General features: G+C 50.3%; 1 protein-coding gene and 1 long non-coding RNA gene across 4 annotated transcripts in view; one reads left to right on the plus strand and one right to left on the minus strand.

Moving 5' to 3' along the window:
• RPTOR (regulatory associated protein of MTOR complex 1) overlaps window positions 1–25,069 on the plus strand; it is a 303,099-nt gene that overhangs the window by 46,938 nt on the left and 231,092 nt on the right. The window contains exons 2-3 of the mRNA XM_084751163.1: window positions 8,964–9,066; window positions 20,324–20,406. Of these exons, the coding sequence (XP_084607289.1) occupies window positions 8,964–9,066; window positions 20,324–20,406 (186 nt within the window). The remainder of the gene's footprint in view (window positions 1–8,963; window positions 9,067–20,323; window positions 20,407–25,069) is intronic.
• LOC311578738 lies at window positions 14,472–15,606 on the minus strand. Of its 3 annotated transcripts, XR_014772956.1 has the most exons (6): window positions 15,435–15,606; window positions 15,320–15,376; window positions 15,148–15,261; window positions 15,034–15,090; window positions 14,862–14,975; window positions 14,472–14,804 (listed from the first exon to the last, which is right to left on the minus strand). It is a non-coding gene; the product is annotated as an uncharacterized lncRNA (long non-coding RNA). The 3 variants fall into 3 exon arrangements; XR_014772957.1 differs by having other exon boundaries at window positions 14,472–14,747; window positions 15,034–15,261; window positions 15,435–15,567; XR_014772958.1 differs by having other exon boundaries at window positions 15,034–15,261; window positions 15,435–15,567.

The following is a 25,069-nucleotide window of genomic DNA, read 5'->3' on the forward strand; positions in this document are numbered from 1 at the left end:
TAATCCCCAAAGGATATTCATGTGGGCTATCAGCTTTACTCCAGGACTTTGAAAGAAATTGAAATGTTGCCATTTTCTATTTCCTGTTTATAATCCTTCCCACCTTTGCTCTATACTGAGGATTTCTCATTTGGAATTCCCTTTGAGCAACTCAGGCAGGGGGTGGTGTTCTGACATTGTTTTCCTGAGATTCACTAAGCCATGGATTTTATGCGGGTGGCAAACTCCACTCCTAGGAGGCTATGCCGAAAGGACCGGCTTCTCAGGCCTTCGGAGGATCCTGGAAGCTGCATCTCCTGGAGAGTCAGTGAATATTGACTCCTTATGACTCAGTGTGCTGGTGGGGAGAGTGCAGAACCTGATTTCTGGCCCGAATTGGGAGGGGAGGGACCTATAGGACAAGTCAGCGAGGGAAGCTCAACCAGGAGCTGCAGTGCCCACGTGCCCATCTTGATGATGTCACCTTTACACTGCGGTGCCTGGGGTTCTCTCTCTGGGGGCCCCACCCTCTCACCACCATGAGGCTCCTGCAACTGATTTCTGCTTGGTTTTTGAGCACCTGATTTGGTGATGTTCTCTACTCTTTCTTTCTCTGTCTCTCTCTTTCTCTTCCTTCTCCTTCCCTTTTGATTCGCCTTGCTGGGTATTTACTAAATTCACTAGGTCAAAACCAAAAGTATGGCCATTGCAGGTCATTTTCCGGACCCATCTCATAGGACGGTTACCAGCTAGAGCCTTCCACTGCACGCTGGCACCTTCTAGGCTAACCTCATCCATTCTGGTGTTGTCTTCTAAGAGCATGCGTCCTGCCACGGATGCAGACTTTTTTCTCACTCTGTGGGTGCTGGGACCTTAGAGTCCCTTTGTGAGTCCTGCGGGCCCAGCCAGGGTGCGGCTAGTGAAGCAGCCTCATTGGCCACCCAAAATTCATGTCGTTTTTCTGAGTGCGTACGTGGATGGCACAGCCGTGGCTGTGATGGGGAGAGGGAAAGGCTCCCCGTTGGGTGAAGGACTGGCGCTAAGCAAAGCTGCTAATTCTAATTTGTCAGTAGCACTGAAGCTGCCAGTGAACGTGTATCAGAAAAAGCAGTCTCTCAGTAACCTTGGAACCAGCCCAGGTTTTAATGGGAGCTTTCATCAGGAAAGACAGTTTTGCTTAACTTGGCTACAGAGCTCACATTCTCAAGTGAGGGCCCCATCTTTAAAGGCACCCCATATTCCTAATCTAGGCTTCAGCCAAAGAGGTTGTCTTCTGTGTCTTTCTAGTAGTAAAAGTTGGATTGCATACATACATGCTTGTAAGAAAGCCTTTGGTTACTGTGGTAAAAATCAGTTTTTAAATCCCCCTTTGAAGTAACATGTGCTTATAGTTGTAATTTGACAGCAGATTTCCTGAAGGACGAGGAAAAAACAGTTCTTTTTCAAACAGTTTTGTGAAATCTTAATATTACATTGATTGATTGATGTGTGTGTGTGTGTGTGTGTGAATTAGGAAGGACATTCTTTACTAGGTTTAAGTAATTATGATCTCTAGAATAAACTGAGCTGTTAAAAAAAAAAGGTTTTGTATACAGCTCTTTATTTTGACTCTTAGAAAACAAATGTCTTAAGGCTTCTTACGTTGGAAGCAAGCTCAGCCAGCAGTCTGTCTCCTGAGTACTGTGCACAGGGAGGCCGAGTCTGCCTTTAAGGCAGCAGCTGAGTTTGTCACTGGCTGACTTTGATGTTGCAAATTTCCCCTTTGCCTTTTGCTTTCTATTAGACCATGGAAATAGATTTTACAATCAGTGTAATATGAACAGAATTTGGCCTTTCAAAACAGGCACCTTTAAAATTAAGTTAGGATTCTGACATAGAGTAACAAGCAAAACTTATAAGTTCCAGCATCCTTCCCTTTGTTTCTCCAGTTCCCAGGGAAGGAACAGAAGAATATGAAAAACAAAACAAAAACCCAGGGGTCTCGCAGCTGCTGCTGCTGCTGAAGGGAGCTCCATCGTGTGCCTCTCTCCTGCTGTCTTTGGACGAGTGTTGGGGGCAAGCCTGCTTCTCCATTCCCCTTTCTTTCTCCTTCCCTCTCACTGTGCAGTCTGGTTCCTGGCTTTCTTTATAAATTATGCACCTCTGTTGCCTCAGCTCACCTCAGCTTTTCCTGATGCTCCAAATCCTAATGAGGACTCTGGAGACTAGGTGGTTCTGCCCTCACACAGGTGGGTGGATAGTGTTTTGTGACGTCAGTGTTGCCCCTCAGGCTGGCTTTCTGTCCTGGTGCATATGCTCGGCTGTTTATGTAGGAACAACACCCAGTGTAGGCCCAGACCACACAGGTCCGAAGGCTTCACTTACCCCTTGTTGCTTATCTGCGCAGTAGTCGTCTGGATTTTAGGTATGGATCACCCATGCCTTGCAAACAGTAGATGGCTTTGTCAGTCACCAGGGAGGAAGGCATGACTAGACCCCTGGGCCGCTGCCTGAAGCCTTTGAATGGCAACAGACGTCCATATGCCTCAGACAGCAAGGTCTGCGTTTGGCCAAGCCTGTGGGTGAAGTCGTTACAGTGGAGATTTCACTGTGTAACTGTTAGTGCTCTTCACCACACATGCGTGTGCTCTCACTGTGTCTGTTCATAGTGTCTGACTGTGTAACTGTTAGTGCCCTTCACCACACATGCGTGTGCTCTCACTGTGTCTGTTCATAGTGTCTGACTGTGTAACTGTTAGTGCTCTTCACCACACACGCGTGTGCTCTCACTGTGTCTGTTCATAGTGTCTGACTGTGTAACTGTTAGTGCCCTTCACCACACATGCGTGTGCTCTCACTGTGTCTGTTCATAGTGTCTGGCTGTGTAAGTGTTAGTGCCCTTCACCACACACGCGTGTGCTCTCACTGTGTCTGTTCATAGTGTCTGGCTGTGTAAGTGTTAGTGCCCTTCACCACACACGCGTGTGCTCTCACTGTGTCTGTTCATAGTGTCTGGCTGTGTAAGTGTTAGTGCCCTTCACCACACATGCGTGTGCTCTCACTGTGTCTGTTCATAGTGTCTGGCTGTGTAAGTGTTAGTGCCCTTCACCACACATGCGTGTGCTCTCACTGTGTCTGTTCATAGTGTCTGGCTGTGTAAGTGTTAGTGCCCTTCACCACACACACGTGTGCTCTCACTGTGTCTGTTCATAGTGTCTGGCTGTGCCCCGAGATAGAGTTATAGGGACCAGATATCTGCAATGTGAAAAGTTCTGAGTTTCAGAACATACCCAGCACCTCCTGCCTAGAGTCTAAATTTTCCCTGCGGCTTTTGATTGGGATCCAGCCTCCGAGGGTGGCCGGGGGGTGGGGGGTGGGGCAGGTCATGAGGCAGCACTGCAGGGCCTGCGCGGCAGGAGCTTTCTGTACCTTCCCCTGACTTGTGGAGAAATTGAACCTGACTTTGGGTTGAAGTTGTGGACTAGGAGTAACCACTGAAAATCTTAAGTTTCTTTCCCTCCCTCCCTCCTTTTTGGTTTATTTTTGGGGACAGGGTCTCTCTAAGTAGTCTTGCTTGTCCTAGAACTCTATGTAGACCAGGCTGCCCTTGAACTCACAGAGATCTTCATGTCTTTGCCTCCTGGTGCTGAGATTAAAGGTGTGTGCTACCACACTGATTTATACAGCTTCTTGAAATGATATTCTTTTTTATTTTTTGTGATAGAGTCTCGTATGGTCCAAGCTGTCCTGGAATTCACTGTATAACTCAGGCTGGCCTTGAGCTCATGGCTATCCTCCTGCCTCAACATCCCAAGTCCTGAGACTACAGGCTTGAGCCATCTTACTTGGATTTCAAGTGACATTCTCTTCAAATTCAAAATTAACCTCTGGAGATAGGACTGTGCCATCTTTCATTATATTCTACTCAGAAAAAGTATTTTATGTCTGAAATGATTATTTTATGTAATATGTTGCAAGTTTTGGTACATTAAATTTGATAGCCCATTTCTATAATTGTATTACTAAAACTATTAGTCTAGAGGTTTTGGAGTAAGGTTGGCATATAAATGAAATAAAATACCAAAAAGACATTTTAGGTATAGTTGAACACGAGAGTCTATACAGTTTATGCCAACATGGTTAACATTTGCAGACTAAGATATGCTTGATTTGATTAAGAATACTTTGTAGTAATCTGTTGTTCAGACGCGAAATCAGTAGCTAGGCATTAGACTAAAACCCATTTGTCTAGTTTGTGTGCTAGTGTACTTGAGGTTTGTGTTATTTTTTTATAGAAAGCATAATTCACAGTGTTGGTTAGATATGCATCATGTGAACAAATGTGTCTGCTGTTAGCCCCACATGTGTCTTTGTTCACACTTCCTGCCCAGGCCAGGAGACTGACTCCTGAGTGATGCTCAGTGAGTGCAGGAGGTGCGTGCACTGTTCACAGGTGTGCTGGGCGTGTCACAGGACCGATAGCCAGCATCATGTTTCCATTCTAAGACTGTACACGTGGAGCCAGAGTGAGTGCTGAGTGTCTCCTGTGCCGCTCTCCATCACTCTGTGAGATGGCAGTCCTGCAGCATGGCTGCACAGGATGGCCTTCCCAGTGCTGGGGCCACAGGCACACCAAGCCACCAAGCCTGAACTCAGGTCCTTGTGTCACTGACTGATCTGCCGCCACGCTCTTGAGGGGTTGTTTTCTTTTTATAATTAACTCAGAATATATTTACTGAGAACTGCAATAAATAAATAAGTCAAATTGAATGCTTCATCAATGTTCTGCCCTCGGCGTGGGAAGAAGCGGGGGCACACATCATGGAGCTTGCTGCCGAGGGAGCTGGGCAGGCCCAGCCTTTTCCTCCTCCCTCACCTGTGCCTTTGTAAGGTGAGCTCAAGTCGTAATTGAGATGGCCACTAGCATCAGGTAATATGCAGGTGCCGTTACTGATGAGCTGTGCAGAGTCCAGATTCTTGACTGTGAACTTCCCAGGGTTTGAGCAAAAGAATGTGGCAAGTCACCTAGCCAGCACCTGCCAGAGAAGCTCCTGCCTTCCTCCATGGGTGCGCAGGGCTGCAGGGTGAGGTGTTGGGAACGCCCAAAGCAGGCTGCGCCCGGCCTGAGAGGCCCACTTCTCAGGTATGCCGTAGGTACTGTGTTTCCCTTTGGACTTGGGGTGGGTGGGGCAGGGGGTTAGTTTAAGGGGTCCTCTCTTTGTAGGCTGATGGCACAAGAAACCGATGGGTAGAGTTCAGCTGTGGTGAATCGGGCAGTCTGTGGCAGTCCGTGGCTTACTAGGGACACGTGCTGAGATCCTGTGGCTGCCAGAAGCTTAGGCCAGCACGGGGCCCTCAGCCACTGTTTGCTTACGTGTGAGTGCCTGGTGTGAGATGTGCTTGTAAAGGAGGCACAGGGATTGTGAAGACGGTGAGGTGACAGAGCAGTGGAGCAGTCCTGTCAGAAAGGCTCCGCAATGGAGGCCTCCCCTCCACAGGACCCACGAATGTGTGTGCATGCCATGCCACAGTGTAGAGTCAGCACTTGGCAGGGGTGATGTGCCCTGGGGAGCAAATGCAGGTAGGTCCCTTGGCTTGGCAGCAAGCAACCTTGTCCAGAGCGGGGGGCACTCTGTGGCTTCTCTTTGTCTAGTCTGACTGGCAGTTTGCTCTTCCTTTGCTTTGGAACCATTTCTAAGTGAACACACGCTGCTTGGACATAGGCATGGTCACGCCAGGCTGCTAATGGGGGGCTATGCACCCAAAGTACAGCATGTAGACTTTCTAGGTGGAGTCCAGTTAGCGCTTGTGGGCTGCTTATTTCTGGAATTTTCCATGTACTGTTCTGACTGTAGATGGTTTTAAGTAAGGAGCACTGAAGCAGGGAATCACTCTACGTTAGAGAGCCTGAGCTGATGGATTGCTGTGCCTGTGAAAGAGAGAGGGCTGTGATGACTGAGCAGAGCCGTGCTTCTTCAGGAGCCAAGATCTTGTTCCGTAGTTTATGGAGACCTTGTGTGCTCTTTGTTATAGCAGTGGAAGAGACATAAAACTCTCAGGCAGGACGGCAGATGTTTGCATGAAACTCTCATTTCAGTCAGCGTGTCCTCTGAGTCTGAAGCACAGTAACTGGTCAGCTCTGTGGTCAGGCATGGGCTGGACTCTACCTAGAAATGCAGTCGGTATTACTCGCTGATTGGTTTCCATCTTCCCCTCTGACAGTGGGCAAGGAGCCTGTTTTCAGGTTTGCAGCAGGATGCTTCTGGACAGCTCCATGGAAAATGCTTTTGGAGGTGGGTGTGCAGGGGGAGAGAGGAAGGGCGGAGCATCCCTTTCCCTTAGACCTTTGAGTTCTGTGCTAAAGAGCGGGCATTTCTCTAGAACCACGTGGCCGTCTCTAGAAGAGGCCAGTGCTGTCCTCTTGTGCTGCTTTAGGAGCGTCATTCTAGACGTGTTGCACCACACGGTACAGCTCAACACACAGGCGGGAGGCTGTCTGTGAGGGGGGAAGCACAGCACAGTGACAGGGTCTGCACACTCGGGAGAACCAGCAGGGAGTCTGTGCAGTCATAGAGTTAGCACAGTGACACCCCCCAACACACACACACACACACACACACACACACACACACACACAGAGTCATGGACAGTGAATCTGCCCTCCAGATGCTCATGAAGCAGATAGTCATGGTCTTGCTGAGATCGCAGGACTCACTGGGGAAGGAGATCATAATGCCTCCTTCACTTTTCGTGTCATTGACAGAGTTCAAAGGAAACTTGGCCACATGGGGAGATGCTGTGTTATCTGTGAGAGGAGAATATGTGAAAATGTTGTTTCGTGTTAAATTTTATTAAAATATTAGTGCAGTTTTAGTTGAAATCCCAGTGGGATTTAAAAGGTGAGTAGGAGGCTGTCAAGCTAGGTCATTGATTTAAAGCATTGGCTGCTCTTCCAGAGGATGCAGGTCAGAGTCCCAGCACCTACATGGCGCTCACAACTGTCACTGCGCGCGCACACACACACACACACACACGCAAACACCTGCGCATGTAAAATTTAAAAATTAAGTGACTAAGTGAGTAGTTTGCAGAGCAAGTGAGCACTGAGTAGTTGAGCAACAGAACCTGGCCATCAGTTACCCTACGAGGTGCGGCGGCTCCTCCTCATTGCCAACTTGAAAGGATGTAGAGCCGCAGTGGAAAGCGCCTCTGGGGTGTGTCTCTGAGGAGGCTTCCTGAGATGTTCAACTGAGGAGTGAGGACACATCCTGAATGCCGGTAGCATGGTTCCCTGAGCTGCCTTCCCAGGCTGAGTAGAGAGAGGCAGCGCTCTGTGCTTTCTGGCTGTGAATGCCGCGTGACCAGCTGCGTCATGCTTCTGCAGACAGGGTGGACCGTGCCCTCAAACTGTGCACCAGAGTAAACCTTCCCATCCTTGAGCTGACTGTGTCAGGCACTTTGTCACAGCAGTAAGGAACTGACTGACACACAGGTGGCGATAAGGCGCTTGAGCATGGCCCGGGCAGAGGCTATTCACCTCCTGCAGACTTGCTGCTCAAGGGTTCTGGGCATGGGTGAGGTCAGGAGTGCACTGGGTGGAACTGGGACACGTGACTAGCTTTTCTGAGGGGAAAGGAGGAGAGTCTTTATCTTGTATCATTTGTCAGAGCACTGTCCAGAAGAGCTAACAGGTTAAATGTGGAACAAGTGAAGTGCTGGGGTGAAGCGTTCACCATTTGCCATCCGCCCAGGAGGGAGGAGCCGAGCTCTGCTTTGATGGAGGGGTGTGCAGGGAGTCTCTGAGACCCAAAGACCAGGTTAGAGAGTAGCTGGGACTGCAGAGGATGTGTCCCCAGCTGGAGATGGGTGCCCCAGGCTTTGAGTACCCGGAGGCTATCAGGTAGCAGTGTGGCTCTGCCCTGTGGAGAGCTGAGCTTGACCTTCTGAAAAGCATAGGGAGCTGCCACTGGGAAGCACAGTTCCGACGTGCAGCCTGCAGTTGGCCCGTGTGTGCGCTACATAAGTGCAGGGCGTGAGTTGATGGTGGTTTGGAGTGAACACACTAGAAGACATTTCAACCAGGATGTAAAATGAGTGGGGACTGTTGACTGTAGGTGCTGGGGCCTCTGAGGATGGTGGAGGATGAGAAGGGCTGGTGCTGTGTGTGGACGCTCACACCCCGCCCCCCCCTGCCCCCCCCCCCCCCCCCCCCGCCAGCTTTCCTTTTCCCAGGCTCAAATTCTCAGTCTTCCTCTAGTGGTAGGCGTGCAGGTAGTTGTCATACGGTGGTGCTTGATGCAGGGTCCTGATCTCTTAGGTTTCTAGAGACATTCCCAGCGCCTGTGAGCAGCGATGGGCACCGTGTGTGAACAGAGGAAGGATTGGGCTAAGATCTGTGGGGTGGATGGGGCTGTTTCTTAAAGTCGGAGCCGTGGAAAACAGTAGTTACGGGGCGAGGCATAGTGGGCAATGTTGGTCTGTCAGAAAACAGGAAGTGCCAGGTGTGGTGATGTGGGCCTTTAATCCTGACAGAGTCAGGCTATGCTCGGTGAGTTCCAGGACAGCCAGGGCTACATAGAGATCCTGTCTCAAAAAACAAAAAACCAAACAACAAATGAACAAAAGCACAGAAAGTACTCAAACAGCAATTGCAGGTGGAGAGAAACGTAGAGTGATGTGGTGTGACTAATGTGAGGACAGAGCCCCGAGGAGTAAGCAGAGCAGGCTTGAATCTGAGGAGCGAGACGGCATGTGTGTCCGCAGTGCTGAGCCCTGCTAAGAAGAGCTAAGCTATCCTGCCCCTCACAGTGTGAACGGGGTGAGAACAGTGTACGGAGTGCTTTAAGACGTGCTGGGTTTTGATCATTTGCTTCTGTCCTCCAGGACGGGCTAGCCTGGGGTACAGGAGCAGTGCTGCAAGAGTGAGCAGGGCAGTGCGGGGAGCGGAGCATTCTGCTGATGTGTCTGGAGTCCATTTTGAAACACTGTCTCTGTTGTGCTTCCAGATGAAGACAGTCAGCGTGGCCTTGGTCCTGTGCCTGAATGTGGGTGTGGATCCTCCAGATGTGGTGAAGACCACACCCTGTGCCCGGCTGGAGTGCTGGATCGGTAAGTGCCACCCCCCCCCCACCCCCACCCAAGGCACCTGACACGTAAGCTGTTGTTTTAGATGTGCTAACCTTTATTTTGTAGTAGAGAAATTTTAAGGACAATTAATAAAATAACAGCTATTGCTGTCTGTATTTTTTCTTTTAAACTTTGTTGGTATGTGGCTTGTGCCTATACATGGTGTATAATGGTAGCTATTTACACTTTTGAAAAATTGAGCAACCCACTTGTATGTAAATATATTTATAGAAAAGGTAAATTGAGCTATTAGTAACATAAGCAAAGCATCGTGCCATATATTATAGGTGACAGCAGCCGTATTCGTGCTTGCTAAGGATGTGCTAAGGATGCCTTATAGCAGTTTCTAGTTAATAAGGCCATTCAGTCTCCACCAAAGTCCCATCTTAACAGTTTTATTGTATTTATATGTGCGCACACGCCTGCGCATGGAGCTGTGTGAAGGTGGGGGTCCGATCTCTCCTTTGGCCCCGTGGGTCCTAGGGACTGAACTCAGGTTGCCAGGCTTGGGTTTTCCTGCTGAGCCCTCTTAGTAGCCCCCTGCCTGGTCTTTGAAGCTGAGGAAAATGAGATACACATGAGGAATTTGCCCTAAGTTGTCCTGTGAGTACATGCAAACCTACATAAAGTATGGAAACTGTTCATTTTTAAAAATGGAAGCCGGGCAGTTAGTGGTACACTCGGGAGGCAGAGGCAGGTGGATGGCTGTGAGTTTGAGGGTAGCCTGATCCATGTAGTTAAGTTCTAGGCCAGCCATGTCCATTGTCTTTAATAGATGGGGAGAGATGTACAGTAGCCCTCCTTCATGGGCACTTTCCAGGGTGGGCACACGGCATTGAGCAGCCGTCACCACTGTCTCTGTCAGCTTCTTACGTCACAGCTGCAGCTGCCTCACTTCCTCGCCCCTATAAGCACATTCCACTGTCAGTCTCTATTAGGGGTTTCTTGTTTGAGACCAGTGTTGCTATGTAGTTCAGACTGGCCTCAACTTTTTGTCCCCCCACCTCCACCTGCTCTGTATGGAATCACAGGTGGGCACCGCCACACCTGCTAATTCCTTCAGAAGGCTGCAGGCTTCTCCTAAGTTGAGAACTTTATATTTGGTCTTACTGAGAGGTGGGCCTGGGCTGGGCTGGTGTGTGGACTTGCTTCACCTGCTGCTTGGTGTTTATTGTTTTACACTTTATTAAAAAAAAGAAAAAGAAAAAAGAAAAAAAGATTCCCAAAGATGCAGGCAGAGCAGTGAGCGCTTCCCTGATTCTGAGATGAGGTTACAGCTGCCTCCTGAGGGGAGGGACATGGAGGCACCTCTAACTAGTTCTGCACTGACTGTGGCTCCCACTGGTATGCCCTCAACATTTGGAGGTTCAGCCCTGGCTCTCTAGTGCCCCCAGTGTCTGCCTGGAGGACTGCAGAAGAGAGCTGCTGCCCTCAGGCTGCAGTGCTTTGTGAGGCATGTCAGATGGCATGCCAGTCATTAGCTGAAGCATCCTTTGTGGCTCTGTTCTGGAGAAGAGGTGCCTGGGGACCATCCAATCCAGTGTGGGCAGCAAGTGCTTCAGGGTTCAGGCATAGCCAAGTCAGCTGGGCAGAGGTGGCGAGGTGCTTTTGAAGTCTCCAGAGTGGGGCTGGCCGCAACTAGAGAGCTGGAAAGGCAGGTGTTGGTGGAGAAGGCCGTGTAGGCTGGGGACTCGTGTGGCCGTGTGCATGTGACCGGAGGGAGACAGCAGAACTAGGAGGTGTGGGGAGGAAGATGGGTGTGAGAACGGAGAAGGGTTGGCTAGTGTGGTGATAGGAGGTGGGGGGGGGTGGTGCTGGTGACAGCATCCAGGCTGGCTTGCACCATCTGAGCAGGCCACCAGCAGTACAGTGGGGAAGCGGCACTCATGTGCGGCTAGTTGCCACCCATCCAGTGACTTTCAAATATGTGGCCACCTAGAAGGCTGCAAACTTGTGTTCTCTGTTTGGTCTCAGCGTTTTGTGCTGCCACCGATATCAAAGAAGTGTGCAGTCATGAAGATCCTAGCTTTGTTCATCCCAGCTTCACTCTACCCACCTGCTCAGCGGCTTTGAGCCTTGTTTCCTCCTGAGAGGAGCTAACGGTGCCACCCCCTGGCTCAGGGGCCCTGGAGTCAGCTCCATGTGGAGACTGGCCCTTGAGAGCAGCTAACGGTGCCACCTCCTGGCTCAGGGGCTCTAGGGTTGGTCAGCTCCACGGAGAGACTGGCCCTTGGCGTCATGCCTCAGCTCCAACACCAGCATTGCACGTAAAACTGCTCTTGTTTGTTTGTGCTGCTATAACAAAATACAGGAGACCAGGGGCTTAGTTAATAATGGAGGTTTATGGTTCACAGTTCTGTAGACTTTAAAACTCAAGGTCAAGATGATGGTAGATGCCTTGTCTGGTGTCTGTTTTCTGCTTCCGAGATGATGCCTTGAGCATTGTCCTCAGTTGTTGGGACAGGGCAAAGGGGTCAAGCTAATTGTTTGCAGCCCAACCCCTCCTTTAATTAAAAACATTTTTTGGTTTGTTTTTGTTTTTTGAGACAGGGTTTCTTTGTATAACACTGGCTGCCCTATAACTCAATCTGTTGTCCAGGCTGGCCTCAAACTCACAGAGATCTATCTGCCTGCCTCTGCCCCGAGAGGTGTGTGCCCTCACTGCCAGTGTATAAGGTCTCTGCTCCTGGTGACTTAATCTCTTCCTGTATGTCCATCTCCTGGCACTGTCATGCTGGGGCTTGTGTTCCAAGATAGGAATTTTGAGGGGCATATTTATGTCTAGTATCAACTGGTACTTTCCTTTCTACAGGACCCCCCCCCCCCATCTTTCTGTCAACATAAAAGGATGCCAAGGGCCCCTTGTGCCCGCCTGTGTGGCTGAAGGAGGGCCATAGCAATGTGCCTCCTTTGCTGTTCTTGAGCATGCTGGCCTCTGGGATTGCCATGTTCTCAGGGCTGATGTATAGCAGACGTCAGGTGGTAGAATGCACGGTGTTCTTCTTCCACCTAACAAATAGGCCTTTAGCGTAGTGTAGTCAGTAGATGTTGAAGCACAGCCCAGCGCTCTGCTGGAGGCTGGTGAGTGTGACTGTGCAGCTGCCGGTGCTGCTGGAGACGGCTCAGATCTCAGAGATGCCGGCTCAGAGGCCTGAGAATACCAGGACCTGTACATGCTGGGTATGGTGTTTGCACCACCGGACCTCAAGTGACAGGGAGGATCCCAAGACTGCCTGGAGAGCGTGTCAGTCATGGTTCTGAGGAGAAAGTGAGGAGAAGGCACAGACAGGCCTTTTGCCACTTTCCCTAGATGGTCGGGCATGAGCCGCGAACGTCACAGTGAAAGCATTGTTGGCTGGACCCCAGGTGTTATAAGCTCCTAGGGAGCCCTTGCTTTTCCACCCCTGTTCTCATTCCTCTGCTTTGAAGACGCTGTTTTGCTTTCTGGAAGTGACTCCTGTCTCTTTTCAGAAAAGCAGTGAGAGGCTGTTTGGTTTTATGGCTGACATTAAATGCTGTGGCAGTAATACTAGCAACAGTCCACTAACCAGTGTGCCCTGTGCATGTTGGGACTGTCTGCCTGAGAGCACATGCAGAGCTGCCTGCTGAGCAGAAGCAAGGGCAATGCTGTTTCTGTGTGCTAGCTGGCAGTAGTTTGGGTGTCAGAGGCATGGGGACCCTGTTACTCCACGGAATGGTTTGGGGGACACTTGGCCCTGTTGCTCAGAGGCTCTGTGGATATAGTGCATCTGGCTTTAATTGCGGAACACTGCTACTAGCTGGGGAGAGGAGGCTGGAACCCCAGATCAGAGCCAGCAAGGGGCCACCTTGAGTGACCTGGGCCTTGGAGAGTGCTGTGGTGAAGGTCACGTGGGCATGTTTGCACAGCAGAACAGTGACTTTGGCAGGCTGAGCTCGGAGTCCCAGGTGGGCACTTGGGGTTAGCTGTGACCAGAGGCTCCTTAGGCTGTGGCATCATAGCTCTAGAACAGTGGAGCCTCCGCTTTTTGGGACTTGTGGGTTAGAACACTGCACTCTCTGCCCTGTTGTGCTCGTGGCTTAAGGTAGTATTGCTGTTCCCCTTTGAGGGAGGATCGCACAGCCACTGCCGTCTCCTCCCTCACTTCTTTCCAGGGGACATAAGCCTTGAGGCTGTATTTTAAGTCTGGGATTTCAACCAACCCTCAACCCCCCTCCAACAGGTTGTAAAGTATTGCAGCTCCTGGTTTTGATCATAGCATAGACAGCACAAGGATGTGATTTGTTCTGTAGGCCTGTGGGATAGTATGCTTTGGGGAGGACAAGGCCAGCTGCGGATGGTGGCTTTTGCTCTAGGATCCTATCCATCCCAGCGATGAAGGTCCCAGCACTAGCCAGACCCTGGGAGTGGACCTGCTCAGCTCTCCATAGCCTTGTGGCCAGGTTTCCCCTGGAGCCCAGTGAGGAGACAGGCACTGCACTGTGGCCACGAAGTATAAAACGGAGGAATGACATCATGATTAATAAGATACAGTCATCAAGAGTGATCCCTAATTTCAAAGTAGTCCTTTTGCTATTATGTATTTTCTCAATCAAAAATTAGCCATTCAAGGTTCCACAACCAATTAATGGTGGGATCCTTGAAAGGCACTCCCTGATTTACACTCCATCCAGTAGGCAGTACTCAGCTAATAAGTCAATTAGCAAATGTTCAAGTGTCTGCTGACACAAGGGCTCTTAGAGCAGGGAGCTTACGAGTCCCTTCTGCTTTTGCATTTTTATTGTGTACAGGTCGCATACAGGATGCTGGGTGTGGCCTGGACACAGGAGGCTTCACCAAATCAGATTCAGATAGCACCTCCCAAACCTGGGGCACCCATGACATCCTTCTCAGAAGCTGGAAGCCCACATTCCCAGTGGCTGCCATGGCTCCTGGCAGCATGTGTTCTTAGTTGATACTCACCTGAGTGGGAGTGTCAAGTGGCTCTCCTTTTGGGTGACCTTGCTTTTCAGATCAGGACCTTACAGGAGTCCTGTGGAGAGTCTCTGAGTGTCTTCATGGCGTGTGGTCAGGGATGACAGTGGTTGGTGGAAGAATGCAGTCCTTTGGAAGGAAAGTGGGGCGGGGCATTGCATCAAGGTATATATGTGTGCAGGGGACAATAAGTAAAGAGAAGGAGAACAGAAAGTCTGCGGTTGCCTGCCTGCCTGCCTGGCAGGACTACAGTGCCCAACCGTGAGCCAGGTCAGCAGAGAGCTTCAGCTGTCCTGGGCTAGGGGTGCTCAGCAACACCCTCTTCTACGTGAAGTTAGACGGTGTGGGCTTCAGGGGGTTCATGTTGAAGGTCTACAGTGAAAATGCCGGCCCGCGGCTCCTCCATCCCCTCCACTGTCCACCTTCACCTCTCCCTCAGTGATGCTGACCCGAGGCTCCTCCATCCCCTCCACTGTCCACCTTCCCTCTCCCTCAGTGATGCTGACCAGCAGCTCCTCCATCCCCTCCACTGTCCACCTTCACCTCTCCCTCAGTGATGCTGACCAGCGGCTCCTCCATCCCCTCCACTGTCCACCTTCCCTCTCCCTCAGTGATGCTGACCAGCGGCTCCTCCATCCCCTCCACTGTCCACCTTCCCTCTCCCTCAGTGATGCTGACCAGCGGCTCCTCCATCCCCTCCACTGTCCACCTTCCCTTTCCCTCAGTGATGCTGACCAGCGGCTCCTCCATCCCCTCCACTGTCCACCTTCCCTTTCCCTCAGTGATGCCGACCAGCAGCTCCTCCATCCCCTCCACTGTCCACCTTCCCTCTCCCTCAGTGATGCTGACCAGCAGCTCCTCCATCCCCTCCACTGTCCACCTTCCCTCTCCCTCAGTGATGCTGACCAGCAGCTCCTCCATCCCCTCCACTGTCCACCTTCACCTCTCCCTCAGTGATGCTGACCCGAGGCTCCTCCATCCCCTCCACTGTCCACCTTCCCTCTCCCTCAGTGATGCTGACCAGCAGCTCCTCCATCCCCTCCACTGTCCACCTTCCCTCTCCCTCAGTGATGCTGACCCGAGGCTCCTCCATCCCCTCCACTGTCCACCTTCCCTCTCCCTCAGTGATGCTGACCAGCAGCTCCTCCATCCCCTCCACTGTCCACCTTCCCTCTCCCTCAGTGATGCTGACCAGCAGCTCCTCCATTCCCTCCACTGTCCACCTTCACCTCTCCCTCAGTGATGCTGACCCGAGGCTCCTCCATCCCCTCCACTGTCCACCTTCCCTCTCCCTCAGTGATGCTGACCAGCAGCTCCTCCATCCCCTCCACTGTCCACCTTCACCTCTCCCTCAGTGATGCTGACCCGAGGCTCCTCCATCCCCTCCACTGTCCACCTTCCCTCTCCCTCAGTGATGCTGACCAGCAGCTCCTCCATCCCCTCCACTGTCCACCTTTGTCATTTCCTTCTCAGTTCACAAACCAAGTCACACAGGCTTTGGGCAACAGTGTTTATCAAGAGAGGATTTGAGCCATGAAGCTGTGGCCCTGGGCCTGGCACTGTCCAGCACACCCAGGGTTAACCATCTCCGTTGATGACGTCAGATGATCCTTTCTGCGCTAGCACTGCACTGCTCCCTCTCTCCTCCCTTTCATTTCTTCTCCCACTCATTGGCATATTTTTGGGAGGAAATAAAACTGACTGCAGGGATTTCTAGTAGATCAGAGGTGACAGTCTGTTATGTGACAGCCTTTTTCTGGGGAAGTGCAACAACACACACACACACACACACACACACACACACACACATCCCTGATAGGGAGCCCTAACAGACCAAAGTATGGATACCACCACAGTCCAACTTGATGAATCTATGAGTTTTATTGGAGTTACAGGAATAGGGGTGAATGTCACTTATGGGAGCAAAATCGACTCAAAGGCAGCTGCATTACCCAGTCCCAGGGCAGTGTGGGTGAGGGCTCCCAGAAGCTGGGAACCCAGGTGGCTCAGTTGGGCTGAGCCTCTTTCAAGCAGCCCTGCTGATCTCTTCTTTCCTTTGCTTGCCTGCTCTGGGTTTCCCTCCCTCCCTTTCTTTGTAGCCCTGGCTGTCTTGGAGCTCATTCTGTAGAGCAGGCCGGCCTGAACTCAGAGACCCTGCTGTGTGCTGGGATCAAGAGCTTGTGCCACCACGCCAGCTACCTGTTTTCCTAACAGCGTGACTGCTCTGAGAGCGACTTTCCCCAGCCTTTGCTGGTTACCCCTGGGAAGGAAGGGCCTAGAGAAACTGGGCTGTGTCAGGGCTGTTGGGGCTGTTTCCAGTTGTTTATGCTCTTTCTTAAGCTTCCCTGAGGTGTGCAGTGGTTCACCCAGCAGACTCACTCAGCTGGTCCCTTGCCTGTGTGTCAGTGGGTGCCCTGATTGAGGCCACTGGAGGGAGGGTAGGTAGCTGACTACCTCTACTGCACAGCCCTGTGGAGGGAGGGTAGCTAGCTGACAGCTACCTCTACTGCACAGCCCTGTGGAGGGAGGGTAGCTAGCTGACAGCTACCTCTACTGCACAGCCCTGTGGAGGGAGGGTAGGTAGCTGACAGCTACCTCTACTGCACAGCCCTGTGGGTGGAAACCCTTTTGAGGATCACATGCCAGATATTGACAGGATTCATAACAGCCATGAAGCAGCAACGAGAATTGATGGTTGGGAGGTCACCACAGCATGAGGAACTGTGTTAAACTACATTAGGAAGCTGAGAACCACTGCTGTCTCTGCTGTATACTGTGAGGTGTCCTGAAGGGGCAACCGCACGCAGCCTTAGTTTAGAAGAAGCTGTGGGGGTGAAGTTCAAGTGAGGATAGTGTCGGTCCTTCCTCCTTAAGAACCAATGCCTTTCTGACCTCCTGACCGCCATACATGGCTTACTAGGACCACATGCACTGACAGGAGAGGCCAGGCAGACCTCTCTCTCCAAGGGGGAAACCACTTCCTTTTTCTTGCCCCAGATTACCACTCAATGTCGCTGCACAGTTACTGCGGGCAGATGAACTTTGTGCTTCCTCCTATGTCTGTGGTTTGCCCTGTTCACCACAGACAGTGTGGCCAGCCGGTTGAAAGCTTTCTCTTTGTTAGTCTGCACAGATGCCTTCTGGTGGGAATCCTCAGGGCTGTAGCTACAGCTCAGTTGGCGCAGTTCCAGTGTAGCATGTACCAATCTTGAATTTGATTCCCAGCACTACATGGACTGGTGTGCTGCCATATGTCTCTAATCCTAGTGCTGGGGTAGTGGAGTAGGAGGGTCAGAAAGTCAAGGTTGTTACCAGCTACCTAACGAAGGTCAGGACACAGCATGTGCATGAGACCCCATCTCATAAAACTGTTTTAATTTTGAAGGATGTGGTCAGTCCCTGCCTCTTGCCAGCCCTGTGGTTTAGTCATGGCCTATGCGTTGTTTTCAGATGCTAGGATTGTCTTCCCACTGAGCAAACAGAGACTGATGTCACATCTTATGTTGGTCAAAGCAGACGTCTCAACATAGCCCTTCCAGGCAGGCCAGGTAGCAATGGCCTCACACAGCTTCCCTCAGCAGCATGGTGCCAGGGCCTTCTGGTACTTGGATTGGCGTTTCCGGAGGCGGAAGGTCCAGCCTGCGCTTGAGGCGTCCTGTGAGGGTGTTGACACACTTATGCATAAAGTTCCCTTCCAGATACAGACTGTCACTAAGTTTTGTGATTAATCTTATTTTCAAAACTTCAAAGCAAAGTGTGCACAGAGAGAGTCAAATAGTTCTGAAAGCCCTGTTCAGAAAAGCTGCCCTCCCTTAGCAGGGGGGTTCCTTCTTTCTCATGGTTATTCTGGGGCTCGAGTTTGCTCACAGTAACAGCACTGGCAGCAAGTCTCTCTGGGGAAGAAGTCTGAGGATGAGAGCCTCACCTTGAAGGGTCCAGGGCCTGGGATCTTGTCTGTGGCAAATGCTGGGCCAGATACCAGCGGTCACGTATTTTCATTTGCAAGATGGAGTGGGTTCCATGTTTTCCTTATTCCCCGCAAATCTAGCTGGACTGTAGAGTTAAGTTCATGATTATGAATAAAAACTAAGTAAGGAAAAAAATCTGGCTTTTAAAAGATGGTAAACCAGAAATGCATAACAGTTTTCTTAAATTTCAGAGTCCAAGAACACTCTTAACATTTTGTAGAAGGAAATACAGTCTGTGGGAGCCCGGACAGCACTGACCGTGCATGGCGGCTTCTAGGAATGCCTGCAGCGGTAGGAGCTGAGCGCTGCTGTTCGCATGGCACGTGTATTCTAGAAAGTGAATGGAGTGGGGTTGTCACTTTAAGGAAATCAGCTGACAGAGATACAATTTGAGATTTCAAATAAAACAGTAGGATTTAGAAACTTGTATCTGCCGCTATAAGTTGGTGCTGTCTTGATGCGGAAAGCATTCTCTGATATGAGAGGTGTTGTGTCAGCGAGTGTGGATTTGTTTTAAACACCAGGGAATGAAATGTGATTTGTATCACTCAGTGAGCCAGTGTTTCCTGGCACAAAGCCACGTGTGGGGGAAAGACCCGCCTTGAGTGCCACAGGCCAGCCCCAGCTCACTGCCATGCCTCATCAGGGCAAGTGGTCATAAGGAGATGCCACGGCAGAGGGAGGAGCCACGGCAGAGGGAGGAGCCACGGCCACTGGCTCACTGCTGAAGGGCGGTGAGCACCACCATCGTCTCCATATGATCAACTGCGACCACAGATGTCAGGGGCAGAGACAGACCCAGGCAGAGTCCAGCTCCCATCTGTTTACTAAGTACCAAAGACATTTACTGCAGTCACATTCTTCTCACTAAACTAGGCTGGCTGAACTTGCTGTATAGCTGACCTTGAACTTCTGATCTTCCTGCCTCTACCTCATGAGTGCTGAGATTTCAGGCTTGTACTTCCGTGTGTTGAAGATGGAACCCAGGGCTTTATTCCTGCTAGGCAAAACAGTCTACTGATTGAGCTACATTTTAAGCCCCTTCTCACTAAATTTTTGGAGCAATCACAATTATTTTTCATCATAAATATTCATATTAAAACATAGTGGGTTTAGCTGGGCATGGTGGCGCACGCCTTTAATCCCAGCACTCGGGTGGCAGAGGCAGGCAGATCGCTGTGAGTTCAAGGCCAGCCTGGTCTACAAAGCAAGTCCAGGACAGCCAAGGCTACACAGACAAACCCTGTCTTGAAAAACCAAAAACCAAAACCAAAACCAAACAAACAAAAAACAAAACCCAACCAAACAAACAAAAATTAAACCAAAACCAAAAACATAGTGGGTTTATCATAGTTAGTTTAGAAGTTAGTTTATGTATGTGAATGTTCTGCTGACGAGTGTGTTTGTGTGCTGTGTGAGTGCCTGGTGCTAGAGGGCATTGGGTCGCCTGGAACTGCAGCTCTGGACAGGTGTGAGCTGCGATGCGAGTGCTGGGGAGTGAACCCAGGTCCTCTGCAGCAACAGCAAACACACGTAACTGGTGAGCCAGCTTTCCAGCTCCAGTTTGTCATACTTAAATGAGTGAGTAAAGGTAAAATAAATTTTCCTATATGAATTAAATATAAATGCTCTTTTTCTTCCCTACTTGCTCATTCTTTATGTAGCACTGCTGGCCTTGAGCTTGTGGTCTTCCTGCCTGGCCCTCATACTTTAATATAATATATATCAATGGACAGATGCTCTTGGGGGTCATCAGAGTTTAAAGACTGGCAAGGGGTCCTGAGACAGACAGGTGTGAGCGCTGCAGGCTTAGTGTTGTTAGCATAGAGGTTGCTTCATGACTAAGCAGCAAACCAGGGATGTCTTTGTGTTTCTGTGCAAGTGATATTTCCTGTGTGTGTAGTAGCATCATAGTCTATGTGAAAATCACTGTGTTGCTCTTGGCCCCTCCCCCGCCTCCCCTCCTCTCCAGTCCACCTCTGCACAGGAGGGCTGTAGTTTTACTATGGAATCCCTGTAGAAGCACAGCTGGGCCTTTCTGATAGTCTGAGCAGAGCAGAGCTGGAGAGAGGGAAGGAGGCAGCCGCCCCCCGGGAGGGGAGGGGTTACCCTGCCACCGTGCAGGAGCAGTCAGTCCCCCTGTGTTTTGGAGCCTGCTCAGTGTGTTGTCAGTGCTGCTTCTCCTTACGTACTTGGAGGCCTGGATGTGTGTCTTGTCGAAGACAGTTTTGCACCTTGGAAGGCAAAGCTCCATGCAAGTGCTTTCCCAGAGGAAGGTGTGCACATTTACTGAACACTCTCTTTGTTGCTTCTACAGATCCTCTGTCCATGGGTCCTCAGAAAGCTCTGGAAACCATTGGTGCGAATCTGCAGAAGCAGTATGAGAACTGGCAGCCAAGGGTAAGCCTGCTCTGTTTGCCCCACAGGCCCAATGGTGTGAACCTGAGCGAGAAGCTCGGCTTCTCTCAGATCAGCCAGCAAGTGCCTGCTCCCTGAGGCCTTCTGCCTCCTGTCACCTCCTGTCACCTGCAATGCAGCCTCTTCAGCCTTCCCACTATAGCTTGTCAGTGGGGCGCCCAGTGGTCTGGTTATTGGGTACAACTTTCTCCTAGAAAGTTTTAGAAAAAAAAACTCTTCCCATCCCACCCTGAGATAGGGTTTCTCTGTGTAGCCCTGGCTGTTCTGAAACTTACGATAGACCAGGCTGGCTTCGAACTGAGGGATCCGCCTGCTTCTACCTCCCAAGTGCTGGATCAAAGGTGTGCAGCACCACCATCCTACCTTTATGGTACTCTTAAATCAAGGCTTTAATTTTGCACAGAAAATGAATCTTCAATAATTTTTCTACATCAGCTAGATAGAGCTTTTCTGCCTCAAGTGTTCTGATGTGGGGAAGGAGCATGCAGTACTCACAGGTGCATCTGTTAATGCGCTTAGCTTTAATACAGAAGGCGAGGTGCCTCTTAGGGAGTCAGCTACCAATTAATGTGGCTTTGTTGCTTATCACTTAACAGTTTTTTATTTTTAAAGAAAAATGGTGTGGAATTTAACTGTGCCACATTGTGCATGAGATCTTAGCTGTTTGTCAGCAACCCGAAGACCTTTTTTTTACCTTCCTCACTTACTAGTTTGAAAGTTTAATAAATTTAACAGGAAATTAGAACTTTGAGGTGTTGATAGAAATGCCTTTCTATCCAGCCTTGTTCGTGTGATTCTGGAATCATCTACAAGTGTGTTAGGAGGCGGCATGGTAAGTGAGCAGGTGGCCCCAGCCATGTCCTACTTGAGGGTCTGATTTGACTCGCATTTTGATACAAGCAGGAGGGAAGCAAGGGCTGGTTCTTAGCCCTCTCCACGGAACCCTTGCCCAGGCTTGGTTCTTAGCCCTCTCCACGGAACCCTTGCCCAGGCTTGGTTCTTAGCCCTCAGCATGGAACCCTTGCCCAGGCTTGGTTCTTAGCCCTCAGCACGGAACCCTTGCCCAGGCTTGGTTCTTAGCCCTCAGCATGGAACCCTTGCCCAGGCTTGGTTCTTAGCCCTCAGCACGGAACCCTTGCCCAGGCTTGGTTCTTAGCCCTCAGCATGGAACCCTTGCCCAGGCTTGGTTCTTAGCCCTCAGCACGGAACCCTTGCCGACCTAGGCGGCTGAGTTGTGAATTACCCGCTGACATGGACTCCAGGACTCTCTTGTACGTTATTTCCCTTCTTCAAGTGAGAGAGAATCACACACACTTCGTCTGGTCCTAGCAGTGCTCCTGGGTAGTCTGTGCTGTAGCTTTTGCCAGTGAGGTGCCTACTGAGGTGCCTTGCTGAGGACTGGAGAGAGATGTTGGTGGTATATTCCTCTAAAAGTAGTTGAGATGCCAGGGACCCGGTGAGAGAATACCTTCTTTGACGTTTTTGCAGGGTTCCAGTGTGTCAGCTAGTGGGCCAGCGCTGCAGGGCGAGCATGGGTGGGGTGGCATTGCTGGCGTCTGTGCTGTGTGTGCATGGAGAGCGAACGCATCCCTCTGCTCAGCTGCTCCAGCCTTGCTAGGTCTTCTTCACACCTTTGCTGATTTGTTTATGGTAGAATGTAGTGTAACCACGTAATTCAGTTCTTCCAGTTGGATGTTTATAGAATGTTACTAAATGAAAAAAAGAAATTAAAAGGAAAGGACACGTCTGGTCCTGGATTTTGGAACCAAATGAATGAATAAAAGAGATGAAAGAAAAGCAGACCTGAATGTGTCTAGGTCTGGAGGAGGGCAAAGTCTATTATGGATATGTGCGAGAGCATGGGCAGAGGGCAGAGTGGACATGGGCAGAATGAGGGCCAAGGGAAGCCGGTGCAGCAGCCGGGAGAGCCTGTAGCAGGCTGGGACTGAGGATCGTAGGGAGAGCTTGCTGGCCACTGTTGGCTTTGATGTGCTAAATGGCACCTTAGTCATTTGTTGCAGCTTTGAAATGTAATAGTTGCCAGATTGCTTCATGTCTTCTGGTGTTCTCAGTGAGTCTCTCTGCTTCTCTAATTGTTGCTTTCTTCTTTTAGAGAATTAGTCCAAGGGGGGTGACCTTTCCAGTAACACATGTAAGATTTCAGCACATTAGTAATGTTCAGCCCGTGTGTGTGTGTGTGTGTGTGTGTGTGTGTGTGTGTGTTGATGGTTATTCACACAGCTTGGCATGAGATAATGTTCATCGTGTGTGTGTGTGTGTGTGTGTGTGTGTGTTGATGGTTATTCACACAGCTTGGCATGAGATAATGTTCATCGTGTGTGTGTGTGTGTCTGTCTGTCTGTCTGTCTTGTGTTTATTTACATAGCTTGGCATGAGATTGGGTGTTACCTAGTGTACACTAGCAGGCCGTGAGCAGAGTCTCCAACTCCTCAGGATCTTCTTCTAGGAGCCTTTATTTCTAGACAGAGTATCTCTGTGTAGCCCTGGCTGTCCTGGAACTTTGTAGACCTGGCCTCGAATTCATTGAGATCTACCTGCCTCTGTCTGCTAAATATTTATATTAAAGGAATGTGCCACCACACCCAGCTTGTTTCCTTTTTCCTAAACTATTTTTTGTATATGGGTATTTTGCCTGCATGTATGTTTTTTTTTAAAAAGATTTATTTGTTTATTTATTTATTTAATGTTTACAGTGCTCTGCCTGCACGTACACCTGCAGACCAGAGGAGGGCACCAGATTTCACTATAGATGGCTGTGAGCCACCATGTGGTTGCTGGGAATTGAACTCAGGACCTCTGGAAGAGCAGCCAGTGCTCTTAACCTCTGGGCCATCTCTGCAGCCGCCTGCATGTGTTTAACATGCATGTAGTACCCTCTGAGGCTGGGAGAGGGCATTGGATCCCCTAGACCTGGAGTTACAGATGGCTGTGAGCAGCCACGTGGGGGCTGGGGTCAAACCTCAGTCTTCTGGAAGAGCAGCCAGGTGCCACCTCCCAGCACTCTTGTAACCTACGGCTCGTCCTAGAGTAACTCTGCTCCTTGGCACTGTGACCTAAGGCAGGTCACAGTCACATGTGGCCTATGATCCCGATAGAGTTAGTGTGAGCCTCGTGCAGGCCGAGGCAGTGGAGGAGCTGCACTGGAAAAGCTGCGTCTTCCGGTGGTTTCAGTCAGGGAGAATTGGTTAAAGACAGCAGAGAGTTTAAGGTGGGCAGAGTTTCAAGACTGGAGGCTGCTTAGGAGAAGCTGTTGGTAAGAACACAGGTAGGATTCTAGTTGGCTTGTACCTACAGTGGGACTGCAGCTTGGTGAAAGGCTGTGCATCAGACAGATTTCATATTTTCCCACACCCAGGAAGCCACACTACAGCCATAAATACTAATTTATTGAATGCCAGAACTGATGCATTTGTTTTATACGTGTCAAAAATGTCTCAGAATTTCCTGACGTGAGCCATTAGTGGGGTTCCTCCATTTTAGAAACAAGCTTAAGGTAACAGATGTCACCACGGTGCCTCTGCTGGCTGGAGAATGCAAATGCAGGACGGGCTGTAGAGAGCCTGGTGTGCGTGGCCTGTAGATACCTGCACGTGAGCTGAGGGACGCGAAGGCCTCTAGTAGGTGCAGACTTGATGCTGCAGGGTAATTGCTGACCGTGAGCAGTTACCCAGCTCAGGGGTGTGCTGTGAGGTACCTGGTCCCCACCTGTAAGTAAGTGCCTTTGAAACATTGCAAAGCTATCGTGCACCGCTTCACTGTGCTCTGCAGCGAGGGGGCGAGGTTCATGTGCCGTCTGCAAGACAACAGCAGGATGCTATTAAAGTCCAAGCCCTGATGGAGAGACCCCTGGGTTCAGCTCTCTCTTCCTCCCTGTGCTGTATTGCAGCAGCCACAGGGGCCGGGCAATCTGCAGTGAGGTCACTTCATTCATGTTTGCTGAAATCACCGCAGCCTCCACAGTGGTGTGGGTGGGAACACAGGGCTCTGTTAATCTCCGGAGCAGGAGGAGCAGAAAACTGACCACAACCTACAGTGCCAGGGGTGCCAGGCACATTGCCCGTTTCCTTGCTAGTGCCAAAGCTACCACATTTCCTCTTTATTTTCTATCTGCGATGATTCAGAGTTAGATACTTTGATAAAGGTGAGCTTGGTTCAGCAGAGAATTTAGAGAAGCCACTGTGACTTTATTTCCAGAGGCTGCCAGGTTCTGTATTGGGCTGTATTTTCTTGCCTGGCTGATTGAGCCCCTTCCTAAATAATTGATTGGTTTGCCACTGGTAGAATATTTGTTTCTAGTTAAATTTAAGACTTTGCCTTATTGCCTTTAGGTAATAAACTTTAGTTTTGCAGGAGAGTGAAGGGAAAATGCTTTTTCATTGGAAAATTCAGCAGCAAAGCCCCCTTGTGTTGTGATGAGCCTCAAGTAGATGTTTTATTGGGAGCTGAGAGCAGGGGCTTTTGGGCAGTTAGGAGTTTGACTGACAGACCGGGTGCTGGAAGTTAGGAGCTGAAGCAGCTCACATGGCAGGCCCCCTGTGAGCCTCTTTTCCCTAGAGCCTGAGTGGGAGGGACCGTGCTTTGCTCGGGGAGGTCCCAGGCCTTCCAGGTCAGTTACTATTTCCTG

Source organism: Acomys minous, assembly GCF_964271855.1.
Source record: "Acomys minous genome assembly, chromosome: 12".
Lineage (NCBI taxonomy): Eukaryota > Metazoa > Chordata > Mammalia > Rodentia > Muridae > Acomys > Acomys minous.